Source organism: Rhinichthys klamathensis, unplaced genomic scaffold (assembly GCF_029890125.1).
Source record: "Rhinichthys klamathensis goyatoka isolate OS25496 unplaced genomic scaffold, OSU_Roscu_1.1 h1tg000670l_1, whole genome shotgun sequence".
NCBI classification, from domain to species: Eukaryota; Metazoa; Chordata; class Actinopteri; order Cypriniformes; family Leuciscidae; genus Rhinichthys; species Rhinichthys klamathensis.
In genome coordinates this window covers 443,907-462,053 of record NW_026607106.1, presented here as the reverse complement: position 1 = coordinate 462,053, position 18,147 = coordinate 443,907, and the positions used below count along the sequence as shown (strand labels likewise).

Here is an 18,147-nt window from a genome sequence, read left to right as displayed (position 1 = left end):
GTGTGTATGGTGACGGAGCCTGTGTGAAGGGAGGGCTCAGGGCACAGCGGCTCTCAAACTCCCTACACACACTTCCTGCTCTAGTCTCGTTCTGAGTCAGCTCAGTTCCATCAGTCGACAGCCAGTCAGCGGGAGCGCAGAGGAGGGATGGCGGAGAAGAGCCCTGACCCGAGCGGCTCGAATGGTCGGAGGTGTCCCGTTCTTTTTCCCGGTGAGAGACTGCAGCCGTCGGGAAGCGGCTCGTCCAAATGGGTTCGTCTGAACGTCGGCGGCACGTACTTTCTCACAACGAGACAAACGCTGTGCAGAGACCCGAAATCTTTCCTGTACCGCCTGTGCCAGGCCGACCCCGACCTCGACTCTGACAAGGTATTTATACCGCGAGCTCTTTACTAGCATGACAGTGAACACTAACCGCGACTTCACGTATCCGGACTTTAGGCAAATCAGTTGCACTGTGTAGACGCAAAATAATGGGTTTATAGTCTAACATTTCGCTATATTGATGTGTTTTACTATTTTAGCTGGACGGCTAGCTAGTAAAGTTACAGTCAACGGAGCTCCGCTTACTAGCTTAGCTTAACTGATAACACTTGATGTGGCTTGTTTACTAATTAAAGTTAGCTGTAGTCTGTCAGATATGTTCAAAGAGGCTGCTTGTAGTATATTTTGATTAGCATTAGCTCGTTTAAATATGAAAATACATCGCCTATAGTTCTTATATCAGTACAAACTTGCATGCTACATGACATGTCAAGTGCTAATTGCAGAACTTTCATTACTGTTTTCACTAAACTTTAAATAATAAAAATATTACAAAGATTACAAGCTTTTACCTGTTTAACAGTTTGACTTTTTTTCTGACTGGATACCTAGAAATATTAACTAAGTTCCTAGCTATAAACCATTGAAATGCTAGTATAATAACTTACGTCTTTACCATTAATTAAAATCATTAGTTAACATGAATTAATAATAAGCAATACTCTTACAGCATTTATTAATCTTGGTTCGTGTCTAGATATGGTGCTGCTTGTAGTATATTTTGATTAGCATTAGCTCGTTTAAATATGAAAATACAAAAATACATCGCCTTTAGTTCTTATATCAGTACATACTTGCATGCTACATGTCAAGTGCTAATTTCAGAACTTTAATTACGGTTTTCACAAGCCTTAAATAATAAAAATATTACAAAGATTACAAGCTTTTGCCTATTTAACAGTTTGACTTTTTTTCCTGACTGGATACCTAGAAATATTAACTAAGTTTCTAGCTATATTAAACCATTGAAATGCTGGTAACTGTTTATTAACTTACGTCTTTACCATTAATTAAAATCATTAGTTAACATGAATTAATAAGCAATACTCTTACAGCATTTATTAATCTTGGTTCGTGTCTAGATATGGTGCAATTTGAACTTGAATATTTTGAATTAAAATGAATATGAACATTAATAATATGAACATTAATACCGGTATGAATATATTGAGTTGAATATTTTAACACTAATGCATTATTAACTAACAATTCATGATAATATATTTATTAACATTATATGGTTATTAAATGCTGATTATTGCTGAAAAGTTTGCTCATTGTTCATTTATAATAGCTAATGCATCAAGATCCAATGCAAAATATTTAATGTTAAAGGTCCATTGAATTAATATTGTTTTTAAGCTTTTAGTATGAATATGTTAGCCTTAATTAATAAATAGCTGCAGGGTTATGAAATGTCATTCTCCTGTATATACAGTACCAATCCGCATTTTGCACACTTATTATTCATTAGGGCTGTAACGATACACCAAACCCACGATTCGATTCGTATCACGATTTTTGACCCACGATTCGATTCGTATCGCGATTCTATCACGGGGCGGGGCTTGTGGTGAAAAAAAGAGATTTTGAGAGAAGAAAAAAAATACCGGTATTTTTATTAAATAACATCAGGAAAAACCTGTATAATCTAAACACCAAAGAACAATAATAAGTATCCAAATTATTAAACTATACTAGGCAGTGTAGGCTGCTGCTTTTGGGCTGTGTTCTGTACTCCAACTAAATTGATTTCGGGATGGTGCCGTAGGATATGCATCTGCATGTTGGACGTGTTGCCGGTCAATTGAGGATTCATTTAATGCACTTTCTGAGAATTTATATTTCAAGTTTTGGCTGCAAATTTCACGTCCATAATGCTGAAATTGCCAAATTTTAAATAATTTATCCTCAACTAGTTTTGTGGTGTAGGTCTACGTATTTTATAATGTTAACTTCAAATAATACTAATAGTAATTTAAAGATGTGGTAGTTCTCAGGGCCTGAATTTCGTTTTGGAAAATGGGGGGATCCCCATTTGCCAAAAACGATCTCCCCTTTAGATGATTCTCATGGGGGGGATTTTTTTTGTTTGAGGGGGAGAAAGGGGGGGCATTTTTTCCAAACAAAATTATTACATTTATCTTGCCTAAATGTTTGCGCTCATTGCATTTTTACAATGGGGTAATATTGTTGTTAAGAATTTACACATCACAAGGAAGCTTGATTTAAATTGTTTAATTAAATTGAAAAAAAGTAGCACAAATAAATACAATAGAATAAAGATACAAATAAAGACAATTAAAGAGAAAAGTTTTGAATAGGTCTAACACTAGTATTCATATACAGAAACTGAATAAAGTAATCAAATGGAAAATAACACTGGGTAGTATTTTAGTCCTGAATAAATTAAATAAATAGGCTATTAATCCTGATTCCTTTAACTTAAAGCTATCTTTTGTTGTTTGACAACAAAATTAATGACAGACACATATGGCTGCCGTCACTTTAAGAGCTAGTGCACGGATCCTGTGTTCATTACTGGCATGCGTTTTATGCTTATTAAAGACAAAACCAACTATATTTAGAGTATAGCCTACTCACAAAGACCGAAATTGACAATTTTGCGTGTTAAAGCAATATAATCCGCGAAAAATAGTTACTAGCCAGCTGTTTTTGAGGCGGATTTTCTATAAATGAGCGCATAGAAAATAATCTCAGAGAGCGCGCGAGCACTGATTAGTTTAAAATCGCTTGAATGTTTAAACTGGTAAGACTTAAATAGACTTCAGTCACGATGCATTGCTGGCCCGATTGTGCAAGTGAATATTCCGTCATGTCCCGACCTTACAGTCTATGGTCCCGACTCCTGAACACGAGTGTGTATTATCGCCGCAGCTCTTGATGCCTGCCTTGCACAACACATTATGAGAAGAGATAGAAGACGCGCGCGGCACCGCTGAACACTCACGCTGTTTGTGAAATTGCGTCTGGAAGATAGTTGTTAAAAGAATGATTTGATTTTATTATCTGTGTGGATTACAATTGCGGGAATTTCCCGCATTATAAATGGGAGACCTGCGGGAATGATTAGAATTATGCGCAATACCCGCAATCCCGCGCCGAAATTCGAGCCCTGGTTCTGGACAGGAAGTTGGAAGGGGTGTGATCGCGATTCTGCCTTCTCACATCGCGATACAGGATCGTGGACCTGAGTATCGCGATTTCGATTTTATATCGCGTATCGTTACAGCCCTGTTATTCATTATAAGTAGATTAAGGTTATGAATAAGCTCGTGTGTTCGAAAACAATGACAAAATTCGCATTTAGGAGATAAGCGTTCAAAACTTAGTACGGTAAAATGGATCACGTATTTTTATGACATCACCCCGGACTTCAGCTTCTCATCACATCTTCTGTCCAATCAAATGCTCTCTAGAATCTAAAGCTCCGCCCCCTATGCTTTAAACACTCCACCTGGCCAAAGCAACCGTTCACACGTCACGGAACAATATGGGTTGGAGATGTGAGTTTGGTTGCTCAAACGCTTTTTTATTCCGTTTTCTAACTGTACATTGGTTAAAGGTGCTCTAAGCGATGTCATGTGTTTTTTAGGCCAAAACATTTTTTGTCACATACAGCAAACATCTCCTCACTATCCGCTGGCTGCCTGTCCCCTGAACACACTGTAAAGAAACGCGATCTCTGTAGACAGCCCATGCTTCACAAACAGCACCAAAAACAAACTGCAGCGACCCGCTCCCCAAAACATAACAAACTGTTCCAGCCAATGACCGACAAGAAGGGTTTGGGGGTGTGGTTTGGGGGGTTAGTGTGCGGATGAGGAGGAGGGAGGGTCTAGCTAGCCTCCGTTTTGTTTGACAATAGTTCGAACGTCAACAAGAAGTGACGTCACCCAGGATCGCTTAGAGAACCTTTAAGAATGAAATTGCTAGAATTTATTCACACGTCTACTAACGTTTCATCAGCACTCGGATTCGCTTCCATGGTGGTGTCAAGTACGACTCGCAGTTTGTGAGGTAAACTAAACGCTATTGGCTATTTGAAAAGGGGGAGGAGCCGTTCAATATGTCCCGCCGTAGCTTCCTGTTACAATGGAAATTACGCCAACGCATCATACAAAGCTGCGCGTTCCAATGCACTTCAGTGGGCCTTTAAGTATGCAATCTTATGCTATAAAATATTTTACTACTGCTTATCTGAATATATTAATTATTGTGTTAAACTAGTGTTTATCCAATTAAACCATTTCACTCATTTTTATCTGGTTAAACTAACAATATTAAAAATTATTAATATTATTTATATGGTTTAGTAGAATTGTTTTAAAACTATTTCACAAGTATTTATCAGGAGCAAACAATGGAAACTGTTAGTCAGTTTACTTTGTAAATAAGAATTTAATATAAGTGAAATCAAATATTTTTTTTTTAAGTAATTTTTATTATTTTCTATTGAGTTATTGGTTGTTAAATGCCTTTACCTTACTTTTTTAAGCTGTGAGCAAAACAGTTAATAACTACAAATCTTTTAATACTCGCGCACAACGCATAATAATTTGCAGGAATTGATCCTGAATTGAATTAGCAACCAATTAAACTGGTATAATTAGTGAATGCACTAATATGAATATTTATCATGTCATACAAGTATATACTGGTCTTTTTTTAATTAATCCTCTAGTTTCTTCTATGTGACACAAGAAGAAATAGGGTTGCCTGCATGCTTTTAAACTTTTAAAGGTCAGTATGCATCATTTATTAGGGCAACGGCAGTGGAAAGCTGCTAAAAGACAAATCGTTTCTTATGTTCTCTGCTTAGTCAAAAATATTTCTGATAAATAAAGATGTTTTCATTACAAAAAAATAGGAATTTTAACTGTGAAGTTGCTCTTGCCAATTGCTTTCTTTTAAGGGTAAATGTTGTGGAGTAAAGCTCTCTTCTTTCCTGACCTCAATATTGATCCGTGGTGATCATGTTGTGCTGGAGATGGATCAGCGTCCCTATGGGCTTTGCTGCATGTATGTTAAATGTCAGCCACACCTTGAGTACAGATAAAGTCAGATATACCCTTGAGTACTGATAAGACACTGCTTATTATTTCTTTTAAAATGTTCTATAATTTGAACAAACTATCTGAAAAGGTGGTGAGTCGTTATAGCCAGATTTAATAACCTGCATGATGTTTATTATGCTGCAATCCCTTTGTAGACAAGCATCGTGGTACTGATAATGCTCTTTCCTCATCCAGGATGACACGGGTGCTTATTTGATAGACCGTGATCCCACTTATTTTGGTCCGGTGCTCAACTATCTGAGACATGGGAAGCTGGTGCTGAACAGAGGCCTTGCAGAGGAAGGTATGATGGGAATGCCACCAAGAACTTTAAGATATGTCTGGACATGTTGTTAGATTTCAAATTCAGTTGTAACTTGTTTTTAAGTTCTACATGTTTTGGACAGCAAGCTGTTTTGTCTATGATATGTGGTTTTTATTTAAACATTTCATCTGTAAAATGTTTCTCAGGTGTGCTGGAAGAGGCTGAATTCTACAATATCACTTCATTGATTAAACTGGTTAAAGACAAAATCAGGGAGCGGGATTGTAAAACGGCCCAGGTAAGTCATGTTAAGATTGTGCTACTTCCTGTCTAACAAAACAACTAATCTAAGTGTTTTCACTTTGATATATTTATTCGCAATTGCGAGTTTATCTCACAATGCTGAGAAAAATAGTCAGAATTGCGGGATAGAAACTCACAGTTCTGAGAAAAAATTGTGGGATAGAAACTAGCAGCTCTGAGAAAAATTGTAAGAATTGTGGGATATAAACTATTAGCTCTGAAAAATAAATAGTCAGAATTGTGGGATAGAAAATCGCCATTCTGAAAAATGTCAGAATTGTGGGAAATAAATCTACAGTTCTGAAAAACTAGTCATAATTGTGGGAAATAAACTCAGTTCTGAAAAAGTCGCAATTGCCTTTTTGAATTATTTATTCCCTGGTGGAAACAAGCTTCCTTATCGCCACTTCATGAAGCAGAGCAAATGTATGTGTAAATCTTTCATAAAATCTTCCTGCGTAAAATGTTTAATTGAATGGAATATTTTTATATATAAAAAATATTTTAAAAAAATGTCATTATACAATTTACACACTATTTGTGTTTCATGAATTAGGCCCATTGATACAAAACAAACATATTAACCGGTCTGCATGGTCCTTTCAAAATGCTCCTGCTGTATCCCATGACAAAGGTGTCTGCTGAAATCTGCCTTCTCAGCACCTTAATCTGATGACATTTGTAGGTCTGCAGGAATGACAGAATCATTTTACAATTAAATCAGAGCACCGACAAAAAGAAAGTGTGCCTTGACTTTGCATAATATGGCAGGTTTTTTTGTATTCTCAGTCTTTCTTCTGCCCTCAGCTGCCCGTGAAGCACGTCTACAGAGTCCTACAGTGTCAGGAGGAGGAGCTGACACAGATGGTCTCCACCATGTCAGATGGCTGGAAGTTTGAACAGGTGATTAGAAGCACAACACTGGGATTACTCTCTTGTTTTTAGCACACTGAGGAGTTTTAATTGGAGATGCTCAAAATATCTGTACTATATCGGTTTGTGGCCGAGACTTTACCGTTCAAAGGTTTCGGGTCAATAAGATATCTACATATTTTTTAAGAAAATGGACACATTAAATTGATCGAAAGTAAACGCATTTAAGTTACGAAAGTTTTCTATTTCAAATAAACGTCGTTCTTTGAACGTTCGATTCGAGAGTTCTGAAAAAAAAAAAAACTGTATCGCCGTTTCCACAAAAATATCAAGCAGCACGACTGTTTTCAACGTTGATAGTAATGCATTTATCTTGAGCAGCAAATCTGCATATTAGAATGATTTCTTAAGGATCATGTGACACTGAAGACTGGCTTAATGGCTTCAGAATAGGGGTGCACGATATTGACAAAAAGGTGATATTGCGATATCGATAATGAATATTGCGATATCGATGTTAATTTCGATATTTTTAAACGTATGTGAAACTACAAAAGTTATGGGAAAACGCATCAAAAAAGATTAATAAATAAAACAAGTTCTTACAACATAAGGTTTATTTCAACTGACAGTCATATTGGACTGGTACAACATGAATAAATAAATAATAACCATGTCTACAGAACAGGACATGTTTTACTGGTTGTATGTACACTACAGTGTAAAAAACAATAAATAAAGAGCAAGTCTACAGAACACACCTGGCCACTTTATGCGTTTTCTGTGATCGGATAGCTATCAGATTGTGAAAAGACCAGGTGTAAATACCATCCGAAACGCGTTCGAGACGGATTTGAATCCGATCGCTCAAACCACATCAGGAGGAGGTCTGGGCCGCATTCCTGACGAAACTGGACAAGTGTAAATGTAAAATGAGAACGTGTTACAGGCTACATGTCATGTTATGGCCAGATATGACGACGCGCGTAGCTGCAACACGCATCACCGCAGATGAGTATCTCTTCATCAAGCCAACGCGCAAACGATCGCAAATCAAAGTGAGAGTAAGTCGCAGACGCTTTACACACAATTATCTTCATTAAAAGTAAATAAACGAAATGATCTGAACAGGGCTGTTGCCGTTCTCTCTTACTGCGTTATTTGATTTTGACATTTTAGCTGATGATCGTAAAATGCAGATCATAACTGTTGCTTTCGGTGACGCGCACTCCATTAAATCTGCATAGGCTATAGCGTGGGAATTGACCCTTCGCTAAGCCACGCCCGAAAACCGCCACTGGCCAATCGTGGCTTAGCAACCGTAACTAGGCGCGGGAGGTCTGTCAAGCTTTCGAGCGAGGCAAACATGCCGAAGCGTTGTGTGTATGGATTGTGCAAATCTGATACCCGGTATCCTAAAAGTTTGGACGGTGGGGTGGCATTTTTTCTCTTCCCGAAACCTAAAAGCCAAAGGGGAGAAATCCCGGGCGTGGATCAAGCAGTGTGGAGACCCATTCACAACTAAATGTCGACAGGATCAACAAAAAAAAGACGCCTATTGCTTGGAAATAATGGCGGTTCTTTGTTCATAATGCATATATTTGAACGTAAAATAAGACGATTAAAGGCAAGACGGAGGCTCACTGACATACTTTAAAATATGTTTCAGCATTGTGTTAATCGACGGCGGACGGCCTACTAACGTTAACTTTACCCCTGTAACTTTACCCCAATCCGATCGCGGCTCTCCCGGTGTTAGATTGATGGGTAAACTGTTTGATTTAAATTGATTTGATATTAGATTATTTTCACATTTCACTTACTCTGCTGTGCATGAACATAGCTGTTCAATTTGTGTGTTTCCCATGTGAATGGTCTGCTAAGGAGGCGGCTGCTACTTGCGCTGGGACCTAACGTTATAGGCTTTAGCTTCAATTTTGATGAAATTATTCTCTAATCGGTTGCATATTATGTCGTGGATATATCCCTCGAATGCATACTGCTGTCCCTTTTGTCTTGCTCTCTCAGATATTTCACTTGTTCGCCAAAAATGACTAAATATCTCCTTGGGAATGTCTGACACCGGTGCATTCACACTGTAATAGACGTGGCAGCCGCGAAAGCTTGACAGGCGTAGCAACAGTAACTAAGGAGGGCGGGGCTTAGCGAAGGGTCAATTGAAGATCGGATTTATATCCGTTTTGCAAAAACACATTTATGTGACCAGGTGTAAAAGGAATATCGTTTTGATAAATCAGATAGGTATCCGATCAGTGAAAACGCATGAAGTTGCCAGGTGGCCGGCAAGTGTGTGGGGACTGTGTGGTAGTAGAGCAAGGGAGAAGTGAGAGAGTGACGGCGATTAGCTTTAGAGGGAGTAGCGACTCAGTCATATTGAGAAAAACAAAGTGTCTCCCCTGTTCTTTCTGACCACTGTGGGAAATCTGTTGCATGAAAAGTTAACCCTCTCCTTGATTTCATGTTGTTTATGGAGAAGGAGAATCAGGAAATGAGTCTGGGGAAATGCAACGGTGCATGTCGGACCGGACGCATCATAAACAAAATATCCCATAAATATCGCGAGATTTTCGATATTGATATCGAGCAACGTGATATCGCAATAACGATATTGATTCGATATATCGTGCACCCCTACTTCAGAATAAATATATTCAAATAGAAAATGTATTTTAACTTGTAATGTTTCACAATATTACTGTTTTGCTGAATTTGGTGAGCATAAGAGATTAAATTTTTTTTAATAGTGGTTTGGACAAAATGGTATATAGTTTAACACCAGCCATTTATGGGTTGTCTGCGATGGCATTGTTGGATATATAGTTACCAGCTGATTGGTCTGTGTTAGTGAGTGTTGTACGATGGTATGCAACTTCCAGTGTGGACTGACTAAAGCTGTTGTGGTCATCTGTCGTGTCTGTTGAAGACAGGGTGTAACAACCGTGAATAATGCGCTGGTCTTTAAATGTGATCGTTTGGACATTGTGATCTAAAGCCAGCGGTTAGATGTAACTTACTGATTCAAATTTTGGGATGCTAATTTTACTATTCTTACGGCAGTTTGCAAAACACTTCTCTTTTTCTTTTTTTTTTACCTGCCAGTTAAATCAATGCTTTTTCTTTCTCATAAAACCTATGAACCAACTCAGCTCAGGTTTGTATGAACTGACATCCATCCAGTGAAAACTCCTGTAGTGAATGGGGATGTTTTTCTGTCTATATGTGGTGTAGAGGTGGCGTTGGCCAATGAATGAACCGTGTGGTATAGGAGGGTTTTCCCCAGCACAGTGAGTGAGGTGTGGGGGCTCTCCTGACCTGCTTTTGGCTCGTCCTGAAGTGTTACCTTATATGGGCAGCTGTAAGGTGACAGAATGCCAGGCATTCCCTGTAATGCACCTTTGAAAATGCTGTGGATGGAAGCACCGATAGATACAATGTTGGGTTGTTGTTTCCATCAGCGTTAGATGTCATCATCCATCATAACAGCTGTTAAATATTTAGATTGGAAAATACTTTGCCATTAATGTTGTTGAAATTCTGTCTTACTAAGCCACATAATAAAATTGTGTGTGTGTGTGTGTTTCTATAAGTGTGTGTCTATAAGTGTTTTAAGTATTTTAAGTGCTTGTGTATTTAATAAAAATTAGAGATCCACCGAAATGAAAAATTCTGGGCTGAAGCTGAAAACCTAAAATGTGTTGTTTTTGTGTGTGTTTTTTTTGGGTGGTAAGTAACACTTTACTAATATAACATGCACTATAATGAACTGCATTTCTAAAGCATAATAATCTCTGTTAATGTTAATTTTAACATTTACTAATATATTATTATATACATTTTAAATTAGCTTATTTTTGTATAATTTTATTAATATTAGACTTTAATGAAATTCAGTCATTTTAATGATAATGAATTTTAAAAAATACAAGTCTATATGCCCCGATACTACTTTTTCCAGAACGATACCTATACTTTTATTTTTAGTGCTTGCCCATACCGATTACCGATACCTGTACTTTCATTGCACTTTTAACTTTTAAAAATGTTGGGCAGAGAAGCCAAAAGAATATGAATTGACTTAGCAAATAGATATTTTCTTAGATATGTCTATTTAATAGATATGTCTGTTACACTTTTGTAGTAGGAGCTACTGTTACTTTCACTGTTCATATTATTGCTCTTATCATATTGTATCTTTAATTTAATAGCAAGGTTAATATTTAGAGTTGCTTCAGCGGGGCTTAACTAGTCAAGAGCAGTGAGTGATTTTCTCAGTCTATAAAGACGCAACTTTATATTCATTAAATAAAACACAACATAATCCACTAATTTAAAACTTTTTAAATACCGGTAATATAAACATCTATTATATAACCTTTATTTGACTTATGAACATCTAAGTAATTACAACTCTGTGGAAATTATTAATTATTGAAAGAATATGAGAGAACTTATGTGTAAACGCAGAGATAAAAACAGCGTGCTGTCAGCAGGCATTTCATAATGTAGACCAGCTAAAAATTATTAATTCTTATAACATGCCAAATGAGATGGACTCTGTAATTCGCTGTTTTGTTTATATTTCTGTTGTTTATTGTTCCATTCTCTTTACTCCGTCCTTTAGTGTATTGAACAACACAAACCTTTTACAACTATAGTTTAAACGAATGCTTACATTTATGGGGAGTTGATAGACTCCACTGTTCTTTATTTTATGTTCTCCATTTGAAAGCATTAGACTTTGTAAGTAAATATTTCCTGTTGTTAATATTAATGCTGTTGTTATAAATAAAAAGATGAAACTGGGATATTATTAAGCTACACTTTAGTAATTCAGGTTATTTAGAATGTTTTGTATTTGTTTTTATTTGTTTGAATTTTACATGCATATTCGTTACTTGTTTGTTTACTTGATCAAAGATAAAAAAAAAAGGCAGTTTGGTGACAGTGCACTATATTCTTAATTGTAAGTGTGTTTTGGTTTGTATGCAAGGAGGGAGTGTAATTGGAGAAATTACAGTATTTAAAAAGTGTTAAAACAGTTTGTTTCGTTCAGCGCTGTTGTTATAATTGTCAAAAACTGAAAACCATAAATTAATATCAGTTCAATATATCGGGCAGACGGACACATAATCAAGCAAATATTTGGTATCGGTTTTGAAATATCAATATCGGTTGATCTCTAGTTTTTTAGTGATACATGTGATGTTTGCTTTGTTTAAAGTTGAGATCAATATGATCAGTGCATCTAGTAGGAGCAGTGGAAAATGTTTTTGGAAGGTTGCTTTTATTTGACTAGCATGCTAAACATTGTTTGCCTTTATTTTTGCATATGCATGCGCTTGTGGTGGAAGGGTAACACAGAAACGAAGTGTAGGCTTCATGCTTGGATTGTTTAAGGGACAAGATGTAATTTGTGGTGCGAATGGGGGGTTCGGTGCTCGAGTGCGTTCATCCCTAGTCAGTAGCAGGTGTGAGGAAGTGTCTGTGGTTTAACAACCTGTGGTGAGTGAAGCATCCAAGGCAGTGGTTCTCAACCAGGGGACCTCAAGATGACTTAAAGGGGTCCTATTGTGCTGCTTTACAGGTTGATCATTTTGTTTATGGGGTCTAATAGAATACGTTTACATCATTTATTGTTCAAAAAAAACAATTTTTCGTATTTACTTTTGTTGCCCCAAAGCCCCATATGTTTTCACCCTCTGTCTGAACGCTGAGAGAAAGTAAAAATGTAAAAAAGCATATTAGGACCCTTTTAAAATAAGGCAAACACAAGCATGAAAATGGGCTAAAACTAGAGATGTCAAAAGTACACACTTCGGTACCAAGTCTGTACTGAAATGTACAAAAATGGACTATACCAGCATTTCCCTCTAGCATTTTGAGCGCTGCTGAACGCATTCTAGTCATTGTGTTAATATATGTCTATAAACACTGGAGCGTTTGAAAGCAGGCATCTATCAGCGAATCCCTAATATATCCACTGATAGACAGATCCGCTTTCAAACGCTCCCATCATAGACATATGTTTGTGGCGCTCAGTGACTGTCTGTCTACAACTCTGCATAGCCTTACTGAACGCGCTGATGACATGTGATGTCTGCGTGAGCAGGGTCCCAAGAACTATGGAAATGCATATGTTGACAGACAATGATTGCACGCACATTTTTTGGTCCTGAGACTTCCACAGAACATAAATGTGCATGTTTTAATATTTTGACCACTTTAGGGGTGTGCGATATCACGATTTTTGATCTTTAACGATTTTTTTTCTGCTTTTGAAGAAATATCGTAGTATTGTGCTACAGTGAGTGCGTTCTATCAGTTGCAGTTCCGGCGCCTCCATCTCAACATACTGTACAACGCGACGTACATTCACAAATGTTAACGCAGAGATACGGGACACTGCAGTTCACAAAAGTACACTGTTTGCATGTGCTTTAAAGCCTTGCCGGTTAAACATTTCATTCGCGTGTTGATGCGCTGTTCTAACATGCACTTTTCTGAGCACATAAAGTGCACACACTAAAAGCCTGTCAAACAGCGCCTGGTTACAAGTTATCTTTCGAGCCCTATTCCGCTAATACTGTCAAATACACACAAGGTTTACATAAACACAGTTGGTTATGTCTAAAGTGATAGCAAACTGAAATTTAGAGAGAAAATATGGGGAAAATTCTGTCATCAACAATGTTGTTCCAAACCTGTATTAATTTCTTTCTTGTGCTGAACACAAAAAAAGATATTTTGAAGAATGTGGCTAACCATACAGTTGCTGGTCACAACTGACTCATATTTGTTCAATTAATTTCTTGAATGCTACTGTTAAATAAAGCACTGTTTATTTCATTAGTAATTAGTATATTAAGTTGTGTATGTGTAATGTGTACATCTGTTCTTATTTTTAATGACAAAGCAAATAATGACACAGATTTTTTACCTTCGCCACTTTGGCCTAAAAGTCTGCAATTATTTTTTTATTTGATATTTTGTTACCTTGTAAGGCTTTGTTTTTAAAATAGGGACATTGGTTTGGCTGTAATGCTCAGTCACCTGCAAAATAGTCGAACCAACATAAAAAAGAATCGTGATAAAATCATGAATCGTGATTTTCCTGAAGAAAAAAAACGTGATATGATATTTTTGCCACATTGCACACCCCTAGACCACTTTTATTATTAATTGCTATCAGGATGAGAAGAGAGTATCAACCAGTATAACAAAAAATGTTTATAAAACAAATTGCCTACCCTACTTTTAATGCAAACATGTTTTTCTTTATTTTCTTTTGATTTTTGCGGTTTTACACATTATTATCAGGCAACAACTGAATATATTGTATCATAGTCAAATCAGTTCACTATGGAAATACTGTCGTCATGTGTTTTCCTTTCCTCTCTCCTGGCAGTTGGTTAGTATCGGCTCTTCGTACAACTATGGAAATGAGGATCAAGCTGAGTTCCTCTGCGTGGTCTCTAAGGAGCTGCACAATCAGTCATACGGCACAAACAGCGAGCCCAGTGAAAAGGCCAAGGTGAGGATAACAGAACCCTTTTACAGTCTCCCATGCACTCTTCCCTCGTGCACGGACAGAAATAGTCACTTGCGCACAGATCGTAAGAAAATATCCCACAGCCCTGCTCTTCAGATGGTCACATGGCATAACAGTACTCAAAGAGTTGATTAACCAGATCAAATGTGTTCATGCCTGAGTGTTTTGTTTCCCTGCATGCTGTGCACACTGAGGATATGGAAATATAAATATATATTTTTTCCAGTATTTCTTGGTGAGGCATCATTTACATATCACTTAAGCTGATAATTAGGTCTCTGCTGAATGCTGAAGGCAGTGTCACTCGCTCGCTCCCTCCCTCTCTGAATCTCTGTTGCTAGTGCTCAATTTGACGCATGCTGTCTGGCTGTACTCGTGCCTATTAGAAAGCCCTAGAAGTATATCCTTAGCTCATCTAGTCTGCTTTTCTCTCCCAGATAATGATGGAAAACCTGCTCAATGTTTAATGCACCCCCACCCCTCAGGTCAACAGAGGTCATGCACTGTAATAAACACATTGGAGTGAGATCACCAAGGCATTGTTGTACGTTTCCTGTGAGGTCCACACAATCGCTTGAACAAATAAGCAAAGGCCTCACGTTTAGGGCCGGGGGATATAGCAAAATAAAAGTCATATATGATTTTCATATATTCAGTATACATCTTTATTTATTTGCTGTGCTGTGACTTAAGGGTAAATATTTTTAGTATTATTATTTTTTTCAATTTCAACCAAACTGCCATTAGCCAAGTAGTAAAACACAGTAGAACATTAGTAAAATTCCAATATACATATATTTATATATTTTTTATTTTAGTTATATTATAATTGTATTCATATTTTATTATGTATATTTTATTTTCAGTTTCCATATTATTCCATATTTTTAGTAGTTTTGTGATTTATTTTTAAAAAATTTTTTAAATATTATTATTTAATGATTTATTTTATTTCAGATATAGTTTAATTTAATTAGTTTAAACTTATTTTAGTTTATTGCCAAGGCAACATTTCTAATTTTTAATTTACTTAAAGTTTTTCAACTAATGTTTATATTTTATTTTATTTTAAAACAAATGTTTTTAATAGTTTTAGTTAACAATAATAACCCTTATTATTATTATTATTAAACAACATACAGCCATAATTTAAAATGTTTTCATAAATATGTACTCTGCAGATACTTCTTTGAACATTTGAGAGTAATGCCAGTCGATTCAGTGTTGAAGTGATGTGCAGAAATTAACCAAACTGATTCTCTTTTTCTTTTTTTTTTGTGATGAATTTTAAATCTTATTTTGAATATTTAATAAGTCTGCCCCTGTTTTATCTAGACATTGCTGACTTTCATTCTCCACTCCATCCATTAACCTCTCTTGTTCCTCTCTTACAGATTCTTCAAGAACAAGGCTCTCGAATGTGAAACAACTGTTTTATTTCCTCCGGTCCTGCAGTTGCCGGGCAAAACAACGTGCACCATATCACACCGAGAGAGAAATTTGACAAGCGGAATGACAACCTATTTAAAGTGGATGTTCTGTTTTGATTTCGAATAATTGACACTTGTTTGTGCCTGCACAGTTATACCGGACTGTTGGTTCTTGACATCGGCAGATCTATCTGAATCGTTTTGTTTGAAAGGTAGGAATATGCACGTCATTAGTAAGCTGAGCAAAAAGGGCCTCAATCACGTCTGGTCCAATCATATTTACTCAGGGTCTCTAATCGACTTTCACAAAATATGTTTATCACATCATTTGTGGTCCAATGAGCAATTTTGTCAAAAAAAATAAAAAAATATATATATATTTAAAACTGTATATATTATGCCAGGAAGTTAAATCTCATCATTTGACATTATAATTAAGAGTGAAAAAAGTATTTTTGATTGAGATTACAATATTCAGATGGCTTATGTGTAACGTTGACTGGTAAGGAATGGTGGATTTTTATAGCAAGGATTTTTGTTTTAGCATGTTTGTAGGAACAGATGAGATGATTTTGTTGATTTTTTTTTTTACTTGCGTAGTGTTAGTTTTTATACCAGAAGGGTGAAAGAACATCCATAACAGTTTGCCTCAAAGTTTCCTCACGTTTTGTGAGGTTTTGCTGTTGCTGCCTTGAGTTGGTTAAAAACAGAACAGAAAAATGTTTGTCTTCCATCCCCACATTCATTCCATTAGGATTTTTGTTAAACTGGAACTTTTATTTAAATGTTTTTTTTTTTTCATGACCCCAAAAAAAAACACCCGACACTGTTAACAAATGAAACGCGTTGACTTTGTGAAAGAGATGTTTATAGCTAGATTTGGTTTAGATGGAGAATTAAGGCAAGGCTACAAAGGAATTGAGCCTGATTTGTTTTGGCAATACCGTTTCGAACAACGCTTTACTTACATGACAGTGACTGTTAATTAGTGGTGTTGTAGGGCGTCTTTTGTTCACACTTTGGTAAGTGATGGAGACCGAAAGGGCACTTCTAGAAGAGTGAAAAAATATTATCCACATAGTTTAACACTGCAGTTTTTGATTTGCTTTGTTTCAACTTGTTCAAGTTGAATTTAGATTCCAAATATACATAATCCTGTAGTTTTATTTTAAAAAAATAATAATATTTTGACAATGTTGCCTTTAACGAACCTACACAAGATCTGAATTTCATTTGGAATTGTGGTCAGGGAAATAACACATCACTTTTGCTAGGCTAAAAGCATATCTATTTGACGTTGTGTATATAGACTAAAGAGCATAATATTCAGTGCATGTTATTTTTCCTAATCCTCTCACACACACACACACACACACACACACACAAAGGGCTTTTACTAGTGGAATACAAGCTATAATTTTTTGCAGAGATTCATCCGATCTCTTAATATTGCCTGATCAAGGCGAAGTTTACATGGCTAGTGTTTTATAACAATAATACTACACGTTTACTTACCTTGACTATGTGACACCACATTCTAGTTTGGTTTCAAGAACTGTATGTTTACATATCCTCTCAATTACCTAGTTAGTTACTGTCAACCTTGTGTCTTAGCAGCTAGAGAGGAGGTTTGGGTCCTTATCAGTGGAGTGTTCTGTTGCTTGCTCACTGAGTCAGTGTCTCGTGGTGAAATGTGCCTCTGTTAAAGCCTCCGAGGCTCCACACAGTGCGTGGCATCCAGACAGCGCACTGAAAACACCCATCGCTCACCGCCGACGTCCAGGCCGAGACACTGGAGAGTGATGGTTATCATCACTGTGTAGGGCGCTGCAGCCCTTAAACTCGTTTTTTTTTTAACGTCCTGCCTCCCAGATCTTGGTGGAGAAAGTAGGATGTGCACACTGATGCACCGATCACACGTCTCCATTATGCCTGCTTGCATTAACTCGTTTCTGATGGGCACCAGTTTTGTTTTGTTTTCCTGAGGCGGGCATGGGTGTCTGATGTCATGCCTCCGATTTTTCTTTTTCTTTCGTTCTCCATTAAAAGCGTGCAATCTGCAAAATGTATTTTGAAAATGGGCAGAAGCGGACTGATATGTCTTTTGCTCCACTTTGTCACTGCTGTTCCTATACTCTATTATCCTATAACATGTTTTTGTATTTGTATTTTTTTTATTATGCTTACAATTTGTGTATTCACATAGTATATTATATATGTAATTGCAAGTTACGACCGGGGAAAATGTATATGATGGTAATGCTAGAACCTGGTCAAACTAAATAAACACTTTTGAATTCTGAA

General features: G+C 36.7%; 1 protein-coding gene across 1 annotated transcript; it reads left to right on the top strand.

The window, feature by feature from the left end:
- Window positions 1-63: 63 nt before the first annotated feature.
- kctd5a (potassium channel tetramerization domain containing 5a) lies at window positions 64-18,147 on the top strand. Its single transcript, XM_056241750.1, has 6 exons — window positions 64-369; window positions 5,598-5,706; window positions 5,874-5,965; window positions 6,778-6,873; window positions 14,270-14,395; window positions 15,808-18,147. The coding sequence occupies exons 1-6, from the start codon at window positions 148-150 to the stop codon at window positions 15,835-15,837; spliced, it is 675 nt and encodes a 224-aa protein (XP_056097725.1). The 5' UTR covers window positions 64-147; the 3' UTR covers window positions 15,838-18,147.